Source organism: Melanerpes formicivorus, unplaced genomic scaffold, assembly GCF_026170545.1.
Source record: "Melanerpes formicivorus ecotype bairdi unplaced genomic scaffold, bMelFor1.0.p_v2 SCAF_4, whole genome shotgun sequence".
Taxonomy (NCBI): domain Eukaryota; kingdom Metazoa; phylum Chordata; class Aves; order Piciformes; family Picidae; genus Melanerpes; species Melanerpes formicivorus.
The window spans coordinates 39,556,221-39,578,192 of NW_027142356.1; the positions used below are offsets into that span (position 1 = coordinate 39,556,221).

Genomic DNA, 21,972 nt, shown 5'->3' on the forward strand with positions numbered 1-21,972 from the left:
GGAAGGGAGCTCAGAGCTCAGCTCCTCCAACCCCCACACCATGCCCAGGGACACCTCTCAGCTACACTCAGCTGCTCAAGGCCTCATCCAGCCTGGCTTTCAGCACCCCCAGGCAGGAGGCAGCCACAGCCTCCCTGGGCAGCCTGGGCCAGAGGCTCAGCAGCCTCCTGCTCAACAACTTCTTCCTCAGCTCCACTCTAACCCTGCTCTGCCTCAGCTCCAAACCATTCCCCCTTGGCCTGTCTGCAGCCACCCTGAGGAGAAGTCCCTCTGCAGCCTTCCTGCAGGATCCCTTCAGGTGCTGGCAGGAGCTAACAATAAAGGCTAAGAGGCTCTCTTCTCTCTCTGTTATTGTACCTTTTTCACACTCCCTTCTGCTCTGCACAATGCTCATTGTGCTCTTTAGCTCTGTTAGAGCAGGGTTAAAGCACATTGCACTGGGTCTTGGTGTCTTTCCTCAAAGCAAGGTCTTCTGTTGCCAGCCTTTCAGTTTCTCCTACCCTAGGCTCAGGATCCTGCACACCCTGAATGCAGAACTGTGCTCTCTGAGCTCCTCTGTCTCACAGCAATCTCAAGGTTTCTCTAAAAGCAAGCACTGCTGCAAGGATTTCCTCAGACACTTAACAGGAAAGATGGTCAGAAGAAAACTCTATTGAGCCAGGAAACAAAACTATGGATTCCAGTTGTGTTCAGCTGTTAGAGTCCTGTTCAGGGGGAGATAAGGCTGGCCAGCTATTTATATCCCAATAACTCAATGGCAGAACACAGCTCCACTCCACCTGAGCAAAGGCTAAGATGAAATCTATTACTGATAGAAATGTCTAAATGAAAAGCTCCAAGGAAACACTGCATGTCCTTCTCCACCAGACTGTACTTGGAGTGCAAGCTCATATCCACCCAAAAATACAGTGAGGGAGGAGATGGATAAAGGAACAAACAGGATCTGCCAAGCAATGGAACAAGAGGATTTCAGTGCATTTCAGCTACTGAGGTGCACAGGAGAGTGATGGAGTCTGCCCCCAGAAGGCCACACTCGCACACAAAGCCAGGCACTGAGATGGTGTCTGTGAAGGATCTGTTTTGTGTCACTGGCACTCAACAGGGAAAGGAAAAACAAAGAACAAATCACTAAATTGAAGTGAAAGCCTTCTTTGCCACTACAAAACAAACCCATGAGAAGCAGGTGTCCAGAGAGGGGAGAAGATGACTTGGAGCCATCTGTATGAAACAAAGCAGCAATTGGCTACAAAGAACAGAAGCAGCAGAAAAATCTGAATGCCTGTTGGTGCTGAGCCTTTCCCTTCCTGAGGCTGCAGAGAAGATTCTGCAGCTCTTTGTACCTAAAAAAAATCATCCTCCAGCTCTGCTGTCCCCAGCAGGAGAAGGACACAGAGCTGCTGGAGGGAGGCCAGAGGAGGCCACAGAGATGCTCCAAGGGCTGGAGCAGCTCTGCTGTGAGCACAGCCTGAGGGAGCTGGGGCTGTGCAGCCTGCAGAGGAGAAGGCTCTGGGGGGGACCTCAGAGCTGCCTGCCAGGAGCTGAAGGGATCCTGCAGGAAGGCTGCAGAGGGACTTCTCCTCAGGGTGTCTGCAGACAGGCCCAGGGGGAATGGTTTGGAGCTGAGGCAGAGCAGGGTTAGAGTGGAGCTGAGGAAGAAGTTGTTGAGCAGGAGGCTGCTGAGCCTCTGGCCCAGGCTGCCCAGGGAGGCTGTGGCTGCCTCCTGCCTGGGGGTGCTGAAGGCCAGGCTGGATGAGGCCTTGAGCAGCTGAGTGTAGCTGAGAGGTGTCCCTGGGCATGGTGTGGAGGTTGGAGGAGCTGAGCTCTGAGCTCCCTCCCAGCCTGAGCTGTTCTAGGATTCTATGAACTCATTCTTGGGTTTGTTGGTCTCTGGATGATCTCCATCTGAAGAGTGGCCTGAGCTGCAGAGTCTCCAGCACGCTGCTGGAGCTGCAGAGGTCTGCACACACACACAGATTGTTGTTACTTCCTCAGTGCTCTGAGGTAAATTACCTTTGATGTGCAGCTGCTTTATAACATTTGTTCTGTTTGAAAGGCTTCAATCTCTGCCTGAAACCTCTTGCAACACTTCCCACTGCAGCACTCATCCCCCCAAGGAGAAGGCCATTACTGCAGCCACAGAGCAGGAATTGTCTCTGCTTTTGTTTACTTCTGTGGGTGAATTTTTGTTCACACGATTCAGTTGCTCTCTCCCAGACAACAAACAGCTAGGATGGAGAATGGAACTGCAGGGAATGGCTCTTCTGCTTTTTAATGACCAATCCTTGGGTTGTGAATTAAGGACACAGTGCAGAGGATCAAAGCTCTGTGTGTTTGTGGAGCCTTCATTAAAGACTCACTGCCAAAAAGGGAAACATTTCCAGTAGCTGGAATCTGCTCCTTTGAAGGCACTGCAGAATCTCTCCTGAGGAATGCAGGAACATTGATTTCTCATTTGCTGTTTTCTGTTTACAAGCTGACCTAGATTGTATTAGGGAAAAACTATGTGAAGAGATTTAATTTGGGGGGGTAAGAAGCATTTCAGATTCACCTCTTGCATCTCCCTTGCACCCACATGGGATATAATTCATCTCTGTTAATTGTGCTCTGCTGGCTAGCAGAGGCTGTTCCTAAAAATAGAAGGGCACAGAAGATTCCCCTGTGCAGGTGTGAATAATTCATTTGCTTTGTCTGTGTTTGAGCACTGGATCCAGCCCATGCTGCTCAGCACAATGACTGCAATGAATTTCTGCCAGCCTGGAATGGGTGTTCAAAACACTGCACTGGAAAACCTGCTGCCAGCTAGAGATCACACATGGAAAGCAGGTAGTCCTTGCCTCTGCACTGCCAGCCCTGCAACTGAAGGTCAAGGATCAATCACACAATGGCTCAGGTTGGAAGGGAGCTCAGAGCTCATCAGAGGTCAGGCAGGAGGCAGCCACAGCCTCCCTGGGCAGCCTGGGCCAGAGGCTCAGCAGCCTCCTGCTCAACAACTTCTTCCTCAGCTCCACTCTAACCCTGCTCTGCCTCAGCTCCAAACCATTCCCCCTGGGCCTGGCTGCAGACACCCTGAGGAGAAGTCCCTCTGCAGCCTTCCTGCAGGATCCCTTCAGCTCCTGGCAGGCAGCTCTGAGGTCCCCCCAGAGCCTTCTCCTCTGCAGGCTGCACAGCCCCAGCTCCCTCAGCCTGTGCTCACAGCAGAGCTGCTCCAGCCCTTGGAGCATCTCTGTGGTCTCCTCTGGGCTCCCTGCAGCAGCTCTGTGTCCTTCTCCTGCTGGGGACACCAGAACTGGACAAGGCCAGGCGGGATGAGGCCTTGAGCAGCTGAGTCTAGCTGAGGTGTCCCTGGGCACGGTGTGGAGGTTGGAGATGAGCTCTGAGCTCCCTTCCAGCCTGAGCCATCCTAGGATGCTGTGATGAAGCTCCATCTGACACCTGTGACAACACAGCCCCTAAGGGCACAACTTGGCTCTGCTTTGTGACTTCACAACATAGGTCTCAAGTAAGAAACAGGCAGAGGTAAGGCCTGCAACAGCAAATATTAACTTGACTTCCCCCCCAATATTCCATTTTGAAGTAGAAGAAACTTAAATGAAGAGAAATCTTTCTTGACCTGTGAGCAAAGAGGAGCACAGCTCAGTGGGGCAGCTGATGCTTTGCCCATGCTGTGAGTGCATCTGACCTTGGCCTTTGTGGGCATTATGCCATCCTCACAACCCCTGAAATTCTCCTTCCCCCACAATTCATCTCCCCAAGAGTGAGTCCTGCCTGGCCTGCACGTGCCCTGGTTTCAGCTCCCAGAGGCTGCATCACCACAGTGGCTCCAGCTGAGTGCTTTAATATTGTCTGACAGAGAAGATAAAGCAGAAATCCAATTTCCCCACACAGGGAAATAAAGCTTCTCAGCTGAGAATATGAAAAATATTAGAGGAGCAAAATGTCATTAAAGAGTTTTTTGGGTGAAGTTATTAAAGGAACAGGAAATGGAGAAGCATCCAGGAAAGCTGAGCAGGGCTGGAGGGAGCGAGTTTTAACAGAGGAGCCTGACAAAATCAGCAGGAGGTGTGGGGAAGGTGAGAGAGAACCTGGGGCCTGAGTGGGTGAGGGCAGAGCCAGAACAGCTAAGGACACTAAGGGACCAGTCAGGACACTAAGAACATAAGCCAAAAGCCTGGCTGCAGTCTCAGGCAGCAAACCCCCCATGCATTCCAGAGTGCAAAGCCCAGGAAGAGCTCAACCTGTGAAAATGGAACCAGTGAGCAAGCAGGGGAGGATCAGAATGTGGGTTATCACTTCACACAGGCTTGAAAGCCTCAACCTGCAGGCAGAGAGAGAGACCTGCACGTGAGCAATCCAAAGCAGGTTCCTAGAGAAAGCTATGGGTGAAGGACTCCTCAGAACCCCAATGTCCTGCAGCTATCCCCTACTGCACCCTTCCCACCACCTTCCTTGTTTTGCTGTGACCTGCAGCCCCTTCCCCTGCCCTGCACAGCCTCAGTTTATATCCAGCTGCTTTTTGTTCCTACTGTGTCTTACCTACACTGCAATGATAACCTTTATTACAGGCATTCTCCTCCAGGTGCTGCAGTGCTGAGGTTGGTTGAGCCACAGAGATGCTCCAAGGGCTGGAGCAGCTCTGCTGTGAGCACAGCCTGAGGGAGCTGGGGCTGTGCAGCCTGCAGAGAAGGCTCTGGGGGGACCTCAGAGCTGCCTGCCAGGAGCTGAAGGGATCCTGCAGGAAGGCTGCAGAGGGACTTCTCCTCAGGGTGTCTGCAGCCAGGCCCAGGGGGAATGGTTTGGAGCTGAGGCAGAGCAGGGTTAGAGTGGAGCTGAGGAAGAAGTTGTTGAGCAGGAGGCTGCTGAGCCTCTGGCCCAGGCTGCCCAGGGAGGCTGTGGCTGCCTCCTGCCTGGGGGTGCTGAAGGCCAGGCTGGATGAGGCCCTGAGCAGCTGAGTGTAGCTGAGAGGTGTCCCTGGGCATGGTGTGGAGGTTGGAGGAGCTGAGCTCTGAGCTCCCTCCCAGCCTGAGCTGTTCCAGGGCTCTTGGCTCATAACCCTTCAGCCAGCATGCTTTCAGCAAGCCCCAGGCTGTCCTGGCCCCCAGGCCCAAGTGCCATTCTTTCCATCCTGGCTCTGTGAGATCTGGACTATGATTTGGATACCTGCAGGGCTCATAGTGTCTGCCCTACAGATCCTGGGAGTTGAGCTCAATCTCCTCTGGGCAGGAAGCCATGCAGAAGAAGTCAGATCCACAGCAGCTTCACATAGCCACTGTGCTCCAGCCACTCTGCTCTCTGGCCATACTCTGCAGTTTTCAGGGAGGAGCACCTGTAGTGTCTGTTGCTAACAGTGTGCTGCATGGAAGTAAAGCTCAGCTGAGACTGGGGAACGTTTCTCCTGTCCCACAGTCTGAAATCCTGGCTAGTGAGGCTTTCCCTCAGAAAAGGATTCTCCAGAATCCTTTGTGGAAGCTGCTAAGTGATTTTGTGTCGATCCAAAGACCTAATAAAGCCTGGCTTTCATTAGCTGGGAGAAGCAGCATAAGAGGATCAGGCCTTAGAATCAGGGAAGTAAATCCTAGCTTGCTAAGGTAATCTTGACACTTCTCTTGCTGCTTGTTCTCACAGGAACACAGTTAGGAGAGCTCACCTGCCAGTGGAATATGGCCCCAAATGCTGGCTTCAGGGTGACAGTGCATTAGAGCATGGGGCATGGTACTAGCCATGCACAGGGGACAGCCAGCAGGTGAATGCTGAGAGCTTTGCCCTCAATAACCTCCTTACTAAGGCACTGAATTAATGTGGGGGTGTGCTCTGGGGATAACTCCAGATCCAGTTTAACAGATGGTTCCTCTTCTCCTGGTCAAGCCTCACATGCCACTGACCACCAGGCTTTGGGCACCATCTCCCACAGCATCCTCCCGGGGAAACTCAAGAACAGAGGCTCAGGTGATTGGAGCATGTGGCTTGGAAACTGGATCAACAGCAGGGTTCAGAGAGCTGTGGTCAGCAGCACAGAGTCCAGCTGGAGGCCTGTGCACAGGGGTGTTCCCCAGGGGCCAGTTCTGGGGCCAGTTTTGTTCAGTATCTTTACCAATGACCTGGATTGAGTGCACCCTCGGCAGGTTTGCTGATGGTACCCAGCTGGTGGGTGGCTGACACCTGCCAGGCTGTGCTGCCATGCAATGAGAGCTGGGCAAGGGAGAACCTCAGGAAGTTCAAGAGGGACAAGCACAGAGTCCTGTGTGTGGGAAGGACAGTAACAGGCACAGGAACAGGACAGGGAGCATCCTGCTAGAAAGCAGCTTCAAGGAGAAGGACCTTGGAGTCCTGGTGGACAGCAGACTCTCCATAGGACAGGAACAGGTGCCTGATGGTTGGCATCTTTCAAGCCATCTTTTGAGGCATTTAAGGGCTGGCTTAATAAGAGAGCAAAATATCTGTCCTCTAGAAGCCTGGAAGCAGAGGAGGCACCAGACAGCCTGAGGAGAAGTCCCTCTGCAGCCTTCCTGCAGGATCCCTTCAGGTGCTGGCAGGAGCTAACAATGAAGGCTAAGAGGATCTCTTCTCTCTCTGTTACTGCACATTTTTCACACTCCTTTTTGCTCTGCCCAATGCTCATTGTGCTCTTTAGCTCTGTTAGAGCAGGGTTAAAGAACATAGTGCTGGGTCTTGGTGTCTTTCCTCAAAGCCCTTCAGGTCCTGGCAGGCAGCTCTGAGGTCCCCCCCAGAGCCTTCTCCTCTGCAGGCTGCACAGCCCCAGCTCCCTCAGCCTGTGCTCACAGCAGAGCTGCTCCAGCCCTTGGAGCATCTTTGTGGCCTCCTCTGGACTCACTCCAGCTCCAACAGCTCTGTGTCCTTCTCCTGCTGGGGACACCATCAGGACACAGAGGAAGGCCACAAAGACCTTCCATGGGCTGGGACTCTTAAACAGGACTGTACTGATTTGACCTCACCAAACCCCTGACTGCCATCCCTGGGAACACACTGCTCAAGGATCCTTCTGTGGCAGACATGTCACTGCCAGAGAGGAACCTATCCTGCACCTGGTGTGCTAGAGGTTTGTGGGGACTTGTGGGCTTGTTAGGAGAAATGAGTCCAGCAGTGCCTTGGAGCTGCATGAGTCAGTCAGCAGGCAGCAATACCACTACACAGACCATTCAGAGAACTGCTTTCCATCAAGGCTTCATTGGCTTGGAGAATACTTGATTGTTGAAAACAACTTTTTGAACAGCACCTACTTGAGGTCTTGGGAAGGCTCTGCTCTGATATGGGGTGTCTCCACAGAGTGGCCAAACACTGCCCCTTCCGTGCCTAAAACACAAATAAAATAGAGTGTAATTACTTGGGAAGAGAAACACACAGCGAGCACAGGCTGGCACCTCGCTGCAGCCTGGGCAGCAGCGCTTCTGCAGCTTTGACTGCACCCCGCTCTCACAACCTGGCCCTACACCACCTGGAACTTCTGCTTCTCAGCAGATGAGTGTCACACAGCGACCTGAACACCCCTCCAGATCCACTCCTTCCAGCACTGCCTCGCCAGGGGGGCCAGGGGGCGTTTTAGAGACCAGCAAGAAACACATCACAGCTCTGTTTGACCCCCTCCCAGCCCTTCAGAAATGCCTGCTGCTGTTTGAGGGATGCTCCATAGATGAAGATGCTCAGCTCCCAGGAGTTTTGAAGCAACAGCCTCCTGCCTGAAGCTGCTGCCTTGCACCCCAGCATCTGACAGCTGCAAAGCTTCCTTCTGTCAGCTCTTTCTCACTGACCACCTGTTCTAAAGGAAATGTATCTGGGATGCCTTTGGTTCCAGGGGTGGTAGGGGACTCTCGTGTGGCTCTTGCTAGCCATTCAAAATCAAGGTGAAGAGAATGGATGAGTGCTTAAACCTGAACTGATTCTGTGCTGAGTTTGATGTTTATACCTAGGTGCAAACTGGAATTCCATGTCCTTAGTTACATGACCAAAACTTGTCTTGCTCAAACTGCTTGCCAATGGAGAGAGTGAGGAGTCTGATAAATGGGCACTGGAGCCATGTGGGGGGAAAAAGACAAACATTGAGAGGGTGCATTTTTGAAACGCAGTGTTTGGGGGTTTGAAGGCACAAAAGGTTCTGATTCCAACACAGCAAGTTGTTTGTTAAAGTCATAGAGCAGACACCAACATGTGGTGGCTGGCACTGCCAAAGCAGTGCTTCACTCAGACACAAGGACCGGCTGCAGAGCAGTCCCTTATAGCACTCAGTTGGCAACTGATAGGTAGCCATAGCCTCATCATCCTCCCCTGAGCTAATCCTTTGCTGAGGAGTCAGCCGTTTGCCTCTCACTGTTTGGAGCCACAGCCGTGTGCCTGGACGCCCTGGCTTGCCTTCTCTGAGGCCGTGCAGCGGCAGCGTGCAATGGACTAGGGCAGGGCTGTGGTGCGAAAGCCTTTCCATCAGAGAACGGCCAGTGAGAGGAAAGCACTGAATCAAAGCAGCTGCAAACCAGGCGATGCTTTTACTTCCTATCACTAGAAATAAGATCAAGGAAGCTGGGATAATTGCAGCTGATGACTAAATGATCTGGGATTAACTGCTGCCGTTCAGCAAGAGCTTTCCTGCGTCCTGAATGCACTCACGAACCCCCCAGCAAGGTCTCACAGCAGCTGTTTGAGAAGTGTGCAACAGAGGGGAGGAACCGTTCTGATGGTCTCAGTGCTTTAACTACACATCTGCAATCACTCAGGGCATTTGCACAAGGTTTGGCTGCTAATGGCAGACATTTACAGATCATTACAGCTACACGTGGAGTGAAGTGATCAGGATTGAAAGCAGAACATGCAGTTGATGCCACTGCACAGTGCTAAAGACCTGAGGAAACAAGGGGGGAAAGCTGAGTCAATGTTAAACTAAGTTACTGCAGGAAAATCGTCAGTGTTTGTAAGCGTCTCTACTCATCTGCTTCTTTTGAAACCAGCAAGCCCTAAAAGCCCAAACAAACAAACCCAGCGCCCCTAAAATCCCCAAAGCAACCAACCAACCCCAACCAAGAACCCCCCGACCCCAACCAACACCCCTAAAATCCCCAAACCAACCCCAACCAACACCCCTAAAATCCCCAAACCATCCACCCAAAACCAATCAAAAAGCCCCCAACCCCAGCCAAGCAAGACCAACCAACCAAGAGCAAACCAAACCCCAAGCAATCAAACCCAACAAATGAACAAAAAGCCAAGCCAGAACAAATTCCTTCCTTGTAAAATCCTCTGGTGCTGGGGAGGATCCAAGAGAGGACCTCTGGCAATAGTGAAGCCCAGGATTTTATCTCCAGAAATCTCGAAGCTTCCCAAACATCTTAGTAAAGCGTCCTGGGAAAACCTTTTCATTCCAGCTGCTGCTTTGAAGCTCTCAGATGAACACAGCCAAATCCCCTCTATATAACTAAACGTTGCTGAGTGTTGCAGAGAACCACAGGAGAGAGAAAAGAAAAGGTGGACTCTTTCACCTCCAAGCATTTGCAGAGGTGCTGTGCAGGGTCTGCTTCTCACCCCTGACACTGCCTTGCAGTTCTGCTGCCTTTAAGGGACAGGAGTAGCACCTCGGTACAGCCAAAATCAACCTTGCCCTCATCCATAGCTGCAGGCAAGAAACTCCAGGAGCTGAGCATCAGAAATCAAAGAGTGTGCTTCCAGATCCCACTCTTCTTGTCCTTCAGCAAAGCCAAATGCCAGGGGCCCTTGGTGGAGTTGGAGGTAGCAGCTGGGAGATGAAGATGTTAATAAGTGAGCAGGATGAAGAATTGCCCAGTCTCTGCTGATGGGAAGATGACAGCTGTGGCCTCAGAATGAATGCAAAGATGCAGAAAGCATCCCTGCAGTATGGGGCAGACACTAAATCAATCAGAAGTGCCAAAGACATTATCAGGCAGAGTGCCAGCAGAAGAGGAATGACAGCTTCAAAGCAGTTATTAGCATCTGCCCACTTCCAGCAGCACCTGGATGAGATGAGATGAGATGAGATGAGACGAGACGAGATGGGTTTTCCCTTAACAGGGTAGAGCTGGAGAAAGACAAACCAACATTACACAAGGAGATTGACATTCCAGGCAGGTGGAATTCAGCATAAGTGGGGCTTGAACCTCTGCTATGAAGAGAGGCTGAGAGCCCTGGGGCTGTTTAGTCTGGAGAGGAGAAGGCTGAGAGGGATCTGATCAATGTCTAGCAAAGAGCCTTTGACTCTCCAGTCAAGTGCAAGAGAGCCAATCTCTACTGAAACAGGGCAAGCAGACACTCATTTAGCCTGCAGAGGTGTGAGAGACTAAATCTTCTCTCTCCTGATGTGGCTCAACAAAGATAAACTCACCTTTGCTGCTGGCCCAGACGATGGACCCAAGGCCACTGCTGCCATACCTTCGGGAACATGCATGACAAGATCATCCCCAGCCATCAGGTACCCCGGTAAAGGAGGATGGTGAGACAATGGATTCACCACTTGGCCCCTGATGTATATTGGGTCCAGACCTCTGTCCAAGCACAAAGGAATGCACAGGAAGATTTCCTGGGGGACAATACTTGGACACATACCTAAAGACTAAGAGCTGTATAAAAGACTTGAGCAAGTACTGGCTCAGGAGAAGAAAAACACAGATGAAGTAAAACACAGGAGAAGGACAACACTGCTGAGAAGGAAAGCAGGAGAGAGGGAAAAGCCCTGGGGCAAAGCTGCTCTGAAGAAAACCAGAGAGAATACCAGGAGAGAAAATATGACAGAGACATCACCAGGGAGCCTGGAAGAATCAGAGCAAGAGAAACCCTCTCTCCGTGTCCTAAGCTCTGCCTGCTGCAGCTCATGGAGCTGAAGAAGCTCGCCAGAGGACATCTCTCCCACAGCCAAAACTGCAGCACCCCTCTACAGACCCAACACCTCCTGCAGCACCTTTCCTCCACAGACCCAACACCTCCTGCAGCACCTTTCCTCCACAGACCCAACACCTCCTGCAGCACCTTTCCTCCACAGACCCAACACCTCCTGCAGCACCTTTCCTCCACAGACTCAGTCTTGGGGGTGGGGGGTGTGGTAGTGTAATTCCTTTCCTCTTCTCTCCCTCTCTATTCTCTCTCTCTCCCCTTCTGATCCATCCACTTTATTTGTGTAATGAACAGTCCAGCTGTTGATATTTTGGCCTCATTTGTGCCTCTAATCTCATAACATGAGAATATTCAAATGAACTGAGGCTTTTTCCCTCTCTGGACCAAGACAAGAGGAGAAGGCTGAGAGGAGATCTTAGCAACACCCATAAATAGCTGAGGGGTGGGGGTCAGGGTGAAGGTGCCAGGCTCTGTTTGGTGGTGCCCAGTGACAGCACAAGGAACAGTGGGGACAGGCTGGGACACAGCAGGTTCCACCTCAACACCAGGAGACTTCTGCATGGTGATGGTGGCAGAGCCTGGAGCAGGCTGCCCAGAGAGGTTGTGGAGTCTCCTGCTCTGGAGCCTTTCCAACCCCCCTGGATGTGTTCCTGTGTGGCCTGCCCTGGGTGCTCCTGCTCTGGCAGGGGGTTGGACATTCTGTGATTCAGTGATCTCCTAAACAGCACTGAACTACAGGCTCTAACTTCCCATCTAATTAACCAAAAACTAACGAATACCTTCCTGCAGCTTTCCTGCAGCTGTGTACTTTCCACTAATGCTGACCCACATATTTTACTTGCTGGGCAACCCCCCCCAGTGTTCTTGACCCTGATGTTTAGGTGCTGGCAACCCCCCCAGTGAGTTCTGGCTGCCTGACCTGTTGCACCTTTCTTAGTGAAGCAGGGTCATGCCAAGTGCCTGCTTTCCATCCAGCATGAGATTAAAGGAACAGAGGATGTTCCTGAACTTGCTGGCAGCATATTCTCTGAGGATAAAGGACTGCCATACTTTGGCTGTTGAGGCCAGCTGAGAAGGAAAGTACACATGGAAGGTTCTGTTCTCAAACAGCAGAAGGAGCAAGCGTGGTTTGGTTTGAATTTCAGTGTTTTGTGCTCTCACAGCTTGCTGAGTGGTGAGCTGCAACCCGCTGTCGTCCAGCTTGGACCCACTGCTCCTCGAAGTGATGCTGCAAACAGAGCTGCCTGGGGGGGACAGCAGCAGGACTTGGGATTCCAAGTGAGCAGCAGCAGTTTTTAATGAAGGAAAGATGCTTCAGGTGGTTAGATGCCATTCCCAACGATAAACCACTCATGGGCTACAAAACACAGCAAGGTGCTAGGAACTGCTTTCCCTGAGGGACAGAATCACAACCAAGGCCTACTCTGAGAGGAGGGAGATTCCAGAGAGCTGAATGAATACCCCAAAATACAAGAATCAAAAGCAAAGGCCTGAACCATCAAGGCCTTTCAAGCACACTCCAAAGGAAGTAGGCAGGGAACTGAATTCACAGGAACATGAGTTAGGATGGAGAGGTAGAAAAGGTGAACCTTTCAGAGGAAATAAATAGCAAGGGCACAGACTCTGTGCAAAGGATGTGGAATCAGACTGTAACTGAAGAGAACTACTCCCACCCCAGCTTCCAGGGGAAGAGGAGGCACAAATCCAGGCTGGGCAGTGACTGGCTGGAAAGTAGCCCTGAAGAGAGAGACTTGGGGGTGCTGGTGGACAAAAAGCTCAACATGAGCTCTCAGTGTGCACTTGCAGCCCGCAAAGCCAATCAGATCCTGGGCTACATCAGGAGAAGTGTGGCTAGCAGGTCGAGGGAGGTGATCCTCCCCCTCTACTCAGCCCTGGTGAGACCCCACCTGGAGTACTGTGTCCAGTTCTGGAGCCCCTATTACAAGAGGGATGTGGAGGTGCTGGAACGTGTCCAGAGAAGGGCCACGAGGATGATCAGAGGGCTGGAGCACCTCTCCTATGAGGACAGACTGAAGGAGTTGGGGCTGTTCAGTCTGCAGAAGAGAAGGCTCCCAGGTGACCTCATTGTGGCCTTCCAGTATCTGAAAGGGGGCTACAGGAAGGCTGGGGAGGGACTGCTCAGGATCTCAGGTAGTGATAGGACTAGGGGGAATGGAATGAAGCTGGAGGTGGGGAGATTCAGGCTAGATGTGAGGAGGAGGTTCTTCACCATGAGAGTGGTGAAACCCTGGAATGGGTTGTCCAGGGAGGTGGTCGAGGCCCCGTCCCTGGGGGTGTTTAAGACCAGGCTGGCTGAGGCTCTGTCCAGGCTGATCTAGTGTGGGGTGTCCCTGCCCATGGCAGGGGGGTTGGAACTGGATGATCCTTGTGGTCCCTTCCAACCCTGACTGATACTATGAAACTATGAAACTATAAGTGAAGACTTCCACAGAACCAAGCAGCCCTGAAGGCAAAGCTCTGGTCAAAGAGTGCTGCTGGCTGTAGAGGAAGACTCAGTAACCAGCAGGAGTCTGGGGAAACACTAGAAGCCCACTTCTGTACTGACAGAGAAAGCTCCTTGGGCACTGCAGATCCAGAAACACACCAGAGCAAAGAGCCTCAAGCTACAGCCAGAACCATCACACGAAGCTGCCCAAGCTGAGCACTCAGCACTCAGACAGGCTTGGGGAAACTCTTCATCTCTGCTCAGGTTACAGGCTCCTGAAATTCAGCATTTGGGAAATGACAAGTGTGAGAAAAACAACAGAAGCACAGAGATCCTCCTTGGCCTGTCTGCAGACACCCTGAGGAGAAGTCCCTCTGCAGCCTTGCTGCAGGATCCCTTCAGCTCCTGGCAGGCAGCTCTGAGGTCCCCCCAGAGCCTTCTCCTCTGCAGGCTGCACAGCCCCAGCTCCCTCAGCCTGTGCTCACAGCAGAGCTGCTCCAGCCCTTGGAGCATCTCTGTGGCCTCCTCTGGGCTCTCTGCAGCAGCTCTGTGTCCTTCTGCTGCTGGGGACAGCAGAGCTGGAGGCAGGATTGGAGGTGAGGTCTGAGCAGAGCAGAGCCCAGGGGCAGGATGCCCTCTCCTGCCCTGCTGCCCTCTCTCCCCTGGCTGCAGCCCAGCAGAGGATTTGCCACATCCTGTTTTGGCATGCAAATGAGAGAGGGTCATGCCTGCTCCCCTGCCTGTAACTTCACATCCCAAATCTGTGTGGGCAACACTCGTTTTACTCTGCTGACAAAGTGAATCTGAGCAGAATGAGCCTAGTCATAGCTCATGACTAGTCATAGCTATATGAGCATAGTCATAGCAATGCACAGTGATATAACTCAGTTAATACCTGGGAATGGCCTTTGCAGACGCTGTGGTGGGAGGAAAGCAGTCACTGTCTGGAGATGGAACTGCTGAGGAGCCACAGCACAAGTGGCTATTGCTTCAGAACCCCAGGGAAGTTGACAAATAAAGGAAGTGTTTAGGAGGAGTAAGTTCTACAAAATAACAATTTCTGTCACACCTTTCCCTTTTCTCTGCTCTGCTGTATGACAACAAAAACTCCTCACCAGAATCATTTGCTGCTGGGATTGATAAGAGTCTCCTTGAACAATAACAAGAGCTGGGGACATGAACAGATTTAAAGCTTGCATTTAGACTCCATAGCAAACCAGCCCTGCAAGCAGCCAGGAAATACCTTCCCTTCCTGGCCACATGTGACACTGGGGACTTGCAGCCTTCTGCTAATGGTGAAATGACTCTGGGTTCACAACAGTGGAGCACAACCAAAGCCTCCCTTGCCTCCATTCAAGCTCTGAAGTGTAATGGGGGCAGTTCTGTGTTTGATAAACCAGAACCAACAAACAACTAAAGCCACTCTCACTCTGTTGCAGGAAGGGACCCTAGGCTTTGGAGCACTCAGTGTCTTGCTCTAGTGAATACTCAATCAGCTGCAAACCAGAATGGTTGTTTCCTTGATGGGAAACAAATGAATCCATGCAGGGAGGATGACCACAGAGCAGGCACCGCCAGGGGCTCGCCTGGGAGGAAGAGAATAGAATAAACTCGGATGGCCCAGCTGGAGCATGAAGGCTTTCACTTCAAGGCTAATCAATCACCCAACAATTTGATCCTGATTTCTAGTGGAATCAGTGTGATGTGCCCCCAGGACCTGAAGGGATCCTGCAGGAAGGCTGCAGAGGGACTTCTCCTCAGGGTGTCTGCAGACAGGCCCAGGGGGAATGGTTTGAAGCTGAGGCAGAGCAGGGTTAGAGTGGAGCTGAGGAAGAAGTTGTTGAGCAGGAGGGTGCTGAGCCTCTGGCCCAGGCTGCCCAGGGAGGCTGTGGCTGCCTCCTGCCTGGGGGTGCTGAAGGCCAGGCTGGATGAGGCCCTGAGCAGCTGAGTGTAGCTGAGAGGTGTCCCTGGGCATGGTGTGGAGGTTGGAGGAGCTGAGCTCTGAGCTCCCTTCCAGCCTGAGCTGTTCTGGGATGCTGTGATAATTCTCTGAACAGATTTGTGCCTAGCAGACCCAGCTGAAGCACAAGTGTCAGGAGCTCCAGTTACTGCAACCACAGTGATTATTTTCTTGCAGATTGGAGCAATAAATTGCAGACCCAGTATTAGTTCCTCAGAAGCTGTTAGAGTTTCAGTTTGATACTGTCACTGGTTACCTTATCACCTATTGTGACATTCTTTCTATCCCTCCTCTTCATTAGTGTTCCAGTTTGCTCTCTAGCAGTAAATGACTCCAAAGACCAGAGCACACTGACCCTGGCATTGCCACAAAGCAAGAGGGCAAATGACTTAGCTAGGCCTTTCCTGCAGCTGCAAATAGAAAGTGTGCAGCTGTGGGGCAGGGTGAAGGTGCAGCAGTAACTTTGTCACTCAGTAGTCACCTCCAAGCCAGCCCAGCGGTGAAGCAACCTGTGAGCAGCTGTGTTTCACACCAGCTAGTGCCAGGGCTGGAAGCCATCACTGGCCATGCAGCAAGAGCCTGTCCCTGTGGGAGCTGTGTTCCCCACAGGATGCTCTCTGCAGGGAAGCAGAATCACAGAACCACAGAGTTTAGGGGTTGGAAGAGACCTTTGAGATCCTCCCATCCAGCCACTCACCCAGAGCTCACGATCCCAGCACTGCTGCTGAGCCTCATCCCTCAGCACCACATCCATGCATCACTTCAACACCTCCAGGGATGGTGACTCCAGCACCTCCCTGGGCAGCCTGTTCCAGGGCTCTGTCAGCCCCACAGCAAAGGAGTTTTTCCTCCCAGTGAGGACATGCTGGATAAGTGGGTTTCAAATCCAGGCCCATGACTTTCAGCCTGCCTGTGGAAGCCCTTCCCATTGCAGACAGCTGGGAGCTCCCCTGGCTGTGCTTGCAATCAGCTCCACAGCTGTGTCTCAAGAGCGATGCCCTGCCAGGCTGCTCTGTTGCCAGGTGGCTAGCCTCCTGCAATAAGATTGTCTTTCAGAGCTCTGCTACAGACAAGGCTGGACATGAATGGCTTCCCTGAGATCTAAATAAGCTTATCAGAAGCCTTATTGATCCAGGCCTTCAGGGGTATATATTAATGTAGCCATCACTGGGGAAGCACAGGAATTCTGTAGAGCTGTGAAGCACTTTTGTCACTGCCAGATAAAGAGAAAAGCATCCTGGTTGACTGGTGTCCAAGGCACTGAGAGCCCAGCAGATCTGCTTAGAGGTTTAACTTTTCACTGCACCATCAACCAGAGGGCTTTTACCAGGGGCACCCAATTTGGCTGTGTAAACCAGCTTAAAGTGATTAAGTGCTTCCCTTCATCTTGTGAGACCTCCATCTCCACATCCCATCTGTTCAGAGTGACAATCCCCCAGCTGAACATGGCAAATCCAGGATCCTCTTTGCTATTCATACCAAAGTGCCCACTCAGGCTCTGGAGCTCCAGATCTATGCCTGCTGTAGTAACAACAGACATCAAATAATCATTCATCCTTCTGCAGCTCAGTACTTGCTATAAATATTTCATGTCCACTTTTGCAGCCTCAGTTACCTCCCCATCTGTTTCCTTACATGTCTGCCCTAGCCCCTTTCCATAACCACGAGCCATATTCTCACTGTATCACTTCTTTTAACTACTCTGGAGGACTTTGCAGTCTTTCAGGCACCTGCAGACCCACAGTCCTGCAGTGGCATCTTAAAGCCAGACCCGAGGTGCTGCTGCACTCCTCTGCATGCTCACCCAGGCTGTGGTCAGTGTATGATCAGAGCACAGGCGTGCAGCCATCTCCTGAAGTCTCCTTGCTGTACCAAGGCTCTCCTCTTCCATGCAGAGAAATCCATGGCTTTGGCCAAAGCCATCCTGACCCCCTTGATATACCTCCATGAGTAATGAGAAGTTACTTGCAGCCCTTCACTGCTTTATCCCTGGCACTGTGCTGGGGTCTGTGTACATTTGACCTCCACACCTCCTGCTGGCTTTCTTGCCTGGGAAACACATTGGGATCATAGAGTCAGAGAGTCACTAAGGCTGGAGAAGACCTTTATTGCCACCCAGGCCAGCCATATCCCAGCTACCATGGCCACTAAACCACATCCTGCAGCTCCACACCTACAGCCCCTTGAACAGCTCCAGGGATGGGGACTGCACCACCTCCCTGGGCAGCCTGCTCCAACCCCTCACCACTCTCTCACTGAAGAAGCTTTCCCTCAGGTCCAGCCTAAGCCTCCCCTGGCACAACTCAAAGCCATTTCCTCTCACCCTGTCTCTGGGTACCTGGGAGAAGAGACCAACCCCAGCCTCACTCCAGCTGCTCTCAGGGAGCTGCAGAGAGCAATCAGATCTCTCCTCAGCCTCCTCCTCTCCAGACTGAGCACCCCCAGCTCCCTCAGCTGCCCCTCAGATGATGCCCTCCAAACCCCTCCCCAGCCTCATTGCTCTTCTCTGGACACCCTCCAGCACCTCAAAGTCTTTCCTATGCTGTGGTGCCCAGCACTGAACCCAGTGCTCAAGCTGTGGGGCACCAGCACTGCCCTGCTCCTGCTGGGCACAGCTGCTGGGTTTGATCCAGGCCAGGATCCTGTTGGCCTTGTTGACCACCTGGGCACCCTGCTGGCTCACATTCAGCTCTCCACCAGCACCCCCAGATCCTTTTCCACCAGGCTGCTTTCCAGCCCCTTTGCCCCAAGCCTGGAGTGCTGCTTGGGGTTGTTGTGACCAAGCTACAGGACCCAGCTCTTGGTCTTGTTCAACCTCACTCTGTTGACCTCAGCCCATGGATTTAACCTGTCCAGATCTCTCTGCAGAGCCTTCCTCCCCTGGAGCAGATCATCACTGCTGCTCCATTCAGTGCTGTGTGCAAGCTTGCTGAGGCTGCCTTGATGCCTTCATCCAAAGCATTAAGAAAGGTGTGAAGTAGAGCTGGTCCCAGTGCCAAGCCCTGGGGGACACCACTTGTGACCAGCCACCAGCTGGATTTCACTCTCTTTGGCACAACCCTTTGGCCCATCCAGCCCATTCTGGATCCAGCAAAGAGTCCTCCCAGCCATGGGCCACAAGGCTCTGAGGGACCATGCTGTGGCAGATGTGTCAAGGGCTGGGTTACCAAGCTGTTTCTGCCAGCACCAGGCTCCCCATGCACAAATTTACACATGGAAATGCCACAAGAAGAGTCAATGAGGAGCTGCAAAGTGACTCTTCCAGGTTTCTATTCATCAATAACTTCCTTTACAATAAATTGCCTGTTGAGGCTGTGCAGTACAGAAGCATTTCTGTGAATGGGGGCAGGGCTCCCCCAGATCCTCTGACAGAGAGGTTTGCAAAGCCCCATGAAAGAGGCATGCCTCAGAAAACTGCCAAACTGCAGCACTGCTTGGAGCTGCTCACAGCACAGTGCTGCCACAGACTCCCCACAGCTCAGCAGAAGCAAGTCAGACTGCTGCTGTGCTGCCACACTGCACTGAGCCTGTGTGGGGAGGTTCCTCACAGCTCCTTTTGGCCTTCTGACACTCATGGGTTTGCCTTCTCTCTGCTCCCAGGATCCTTTCCTGTACCACCCAGGCAGTATGACCATGGGAACACAGGCTACAGAGAAGGGCAAAATGCACTGCACCTGGTGGGTGCCCTGCCAGGCTTCAGCAGTCAGGGCCTGCCATGCAGAGCAATGCAGCCTCACAGGGGCTCATCACCTTCTCATCTCTTGGATGAAGAGCTGAAAGTTATCAGCCAACCTCTGGACAAAATTCAAAGCCCTACTGCATGAAAGAAGGGGTTTGCTGTTTTGTTTGGTTCAGAAGAATTGATGCCTATTTGCTTTACCCTTTGGCAGCTTTGTTCTTCTAAGACTTTTCTTGAGCTTACAAAGAGCCCTGGAATGGCTCAGGCTGGGAGGGAGCTCAGAGCTCCTCTCCTCCAGCCTCCACACCATGCCCAGGGACACCTCTCAGCTACACTCAGCTGCTCAGGGCCTCATCCAGCCTGGCCTTCAGCACCCCCAGGCAGGAGGCAGCCACAGCCTCCCTGGGCAGCCTGGGCCAGGGTCTCCATAGGTCACACAAGGTGTAGTCTCCACTGGGGAGTGTGTATTGAGTAACTCCAGCTTCAGGCTGAAGCCAAGAGGGAAGCACAGAGTCCTCATTCTAGTTTTATTATTGGACTGTAGATTGGGACTGCCACTGCCAAAAGCCTTTTAGGGGTAGAGAAACTGGGAGCTGAGGCTCTCTGCCTTGGCCTTCCAGGGATGCTCATGCATTCAGAAACCTAAGCCCCTTGCCTTCATTCCTTGGGCTCCTATCTTTCCTCTCCAATGAAAGGCTTAATCTAAAGCCTTGTATTTTGAAGCTACCCTGTCAAGGCTGCATGGTAAGATAGTTCAGTGATGAAAGCTGGTTTGGAGACAAGCTGATTATCCAGAGATTAGAAAGAATGATCCTAATGTCATTAAATGCCTTTGGAGGGAGCACAAAAGAGGGAACCAATCTCCAAGTGTTTCCCTAGGAGCAAATGGCTCTTGCAAACTGCAGTCCCAGCACACCTCGAGGTGTTTCTCTGCAGCCCCCCTCAAAACACTGCACCTTATGCTGTGTAGTACAGCAGGTTTTCATGACCCTTAGTGGAGGTGGAAGTTGGATGTGGTACAGTGGTAAGGGTGACCTGTGCCAGAGCTGCCCTTGCCTGCAGCTTAAACCCAAAGCTGCCTTTGGAAGCAGCAGTTTGAGAGTGGTGTGGTGTCTTTTGGGTGGAGAGGCAGTCACTGGTGATGAGGAGACTTCTTCCTCTTCAGGGGGTGAGAGTTTGGCAGGGGAGGGACAGATGAATGCTTCCTGAGGGTGTTCAAAAAGAGGCAACAACAGACAGTTGACATTGACTCAGAAACCTCGGTGTTCCCTACCTGTGACTGTCAGTCTGTCGGCTCCAATGACAATCTCATCTTCATCTGCAGAAAACAACACTTTGCCACCTTCACTTGCCCTCACTTCAAATCTCTTACACTGGGCCTCCACAGCATCAGCTCCTGCAACCAAGGAAGGGAACCTTTCATCTAAGAGGCTTCGTAAGGGTCACAGTCAGAGTCAGCACACAGGGAACAGCCAAGCACACCGAGCACGCCGCCCCTGCCAGCCTGGGGCACCTCTGCCCTGCCAGCTGGCAGAGGGACTGCTGCTCCACTGCACAGCAGGACAGAACTGGGGGGGCTGGGAAAAACAGCTGCTGCAGTCTCGTGGATGGGAGGCAACAGAAGAACTCAGAATGGACATGAACCTGGGACCAGGAACTGCCCTCTCAGACAGAGCTGCCCGGGGCGGCCTAGGCTCCAACTGCAGCATCCTGCCCATGGAAAGCTACAACAGCTGAGGCTCTTCTGCAAAGAGCAGCAAAGCACCAGGGCAGAACAGGGCACTGGGCATTCACTTCCACAGCAAATTCAAACAGCTGAAAACTGAAGCAAAAAATCCCAACAAACCAAATAAAAACATGACCTAAGCTGTCCTGCTTGGCCTCATCTTCTCACCAAGGGCCCAGGCACACTGCGAGGTCCTGCAGCTGGGCTGGGCCAGCCCCAGGCACAAATCCAGCCTGGGTGCAGAGTGGGTTGAGAGTAGCTCTGGAGAAAGAGCCTTGGGGGTGCTGGGTGCTGAGCAGCTCCCCAGGAGCCAGCAGTGCCTCCTGCAGCCCTCAGGCAGCTGAGTGCTGGGCTGCAGCCAGAGCAGTGTGGGCAGCAGGGCAGGAGAGGGGATCCTGCCCCTGGGCTCTGCTCTGCTCAGACCTCACCTCTAATCCTGACTCCAGCTCTGCTGTCCCCAGCAGGAGAAGGACACAGAGCTGCTGGAGAGAGCCCAGAGGAGGCCACAAAGATGCTCCAAGGGCTGGAGCAGCTCTGCTGTGAGCACAGGCTGAGGGAGCTGGGGCTGTGCAGCCTGGAGAGGAGAAGGCTCTGGGGGGGCCTCAGAGCTGCCTGCCAGGAGCTGAAGGGATCCTGCAGGAAGGCTGCAGAGGGACTTCTCCTCAGGGTGTCTGCAGACAGGCCCAGGGGGAATGGTTTGGAGCTGAGGCAGAGCAGGGTTAGAGTGGAGCTGAGGAAGAAGTTGTTGAGCAGGAGGCTGCTGAGCCTCTGGCCCAGGCTGCCCAGGGAGGCTGTGGCTGCCTCCTGCCTGGGGGTGCTGAAGGCCAGGCTGGATGAGGCCCTGAGCAGCTGAGTGTAGCTGAGAGGTGTCCCTGGGCATGGTGTGGAGGTTGGAGGAGCTGAGCTCTGAGCTCCCTCCCAGCCTGAGCCATTCCAGGGTTCTGTGAATTGCATCTAACAGTGCAACACAGAGATGTCTGCAGCTAGCCAAGCCTGTCACATTGGCAGTGCTTTCCACCCCAGGGCTCCTAGCTGCACTCTTCACTATTTCAGCTGCTAAATTGTTTCTGAAACGTTTCATTCTATGAATAAGTGAAACCCAAAGTTGCATTCTGAAAAGCAAGATTCGAGGGGATGATCATCTGACAATTTCCTCCCTGACCTCCAGTCAGATCTCCAAGGTACATCTGGAATGACCTCATCAATTTAGAGGGGTAAAAACCTGCTGGGAAGCATCATGGACAAAGCACCCAGCCTGGGTAACAGGTTTGCAAGGCCAGCAGCTTCCAGGGCATGGAGGCTCCAGCCTGAGAAGCCAA

The 21,972-nt window shown here is 52.6% G+C and overlaps 1 protein-coding gene across 1 annotated transcript in view; it reads right to left on the minus strand.

The window, feature by feature from the left end:
- The window catches only part of SGCZ (sarcoglycan zeta), a 196,763-nt gene that overhangs the window by 7,565 nt on the left and 167,226 nt on the right, over positions 1 to 21,972 (minus strand). The window contains exons 5-6 of the mRNA XM_068136666.1: positions 20,201 to 20,323; positions 7,236 to 7,308 (exon numbers count right to left, since the gene is read on the minus strand). Of these exons, the coding sequence (XP_067992767.1) occupies positions 7,236 to 7,308; positions 20,201 to 20,323 (196 nt within the window). The remainder of the gene's footprint in view (positions 1 to 7,235; positions 7,309 to 20,200; positions 20,324 to 21,972) is intronic.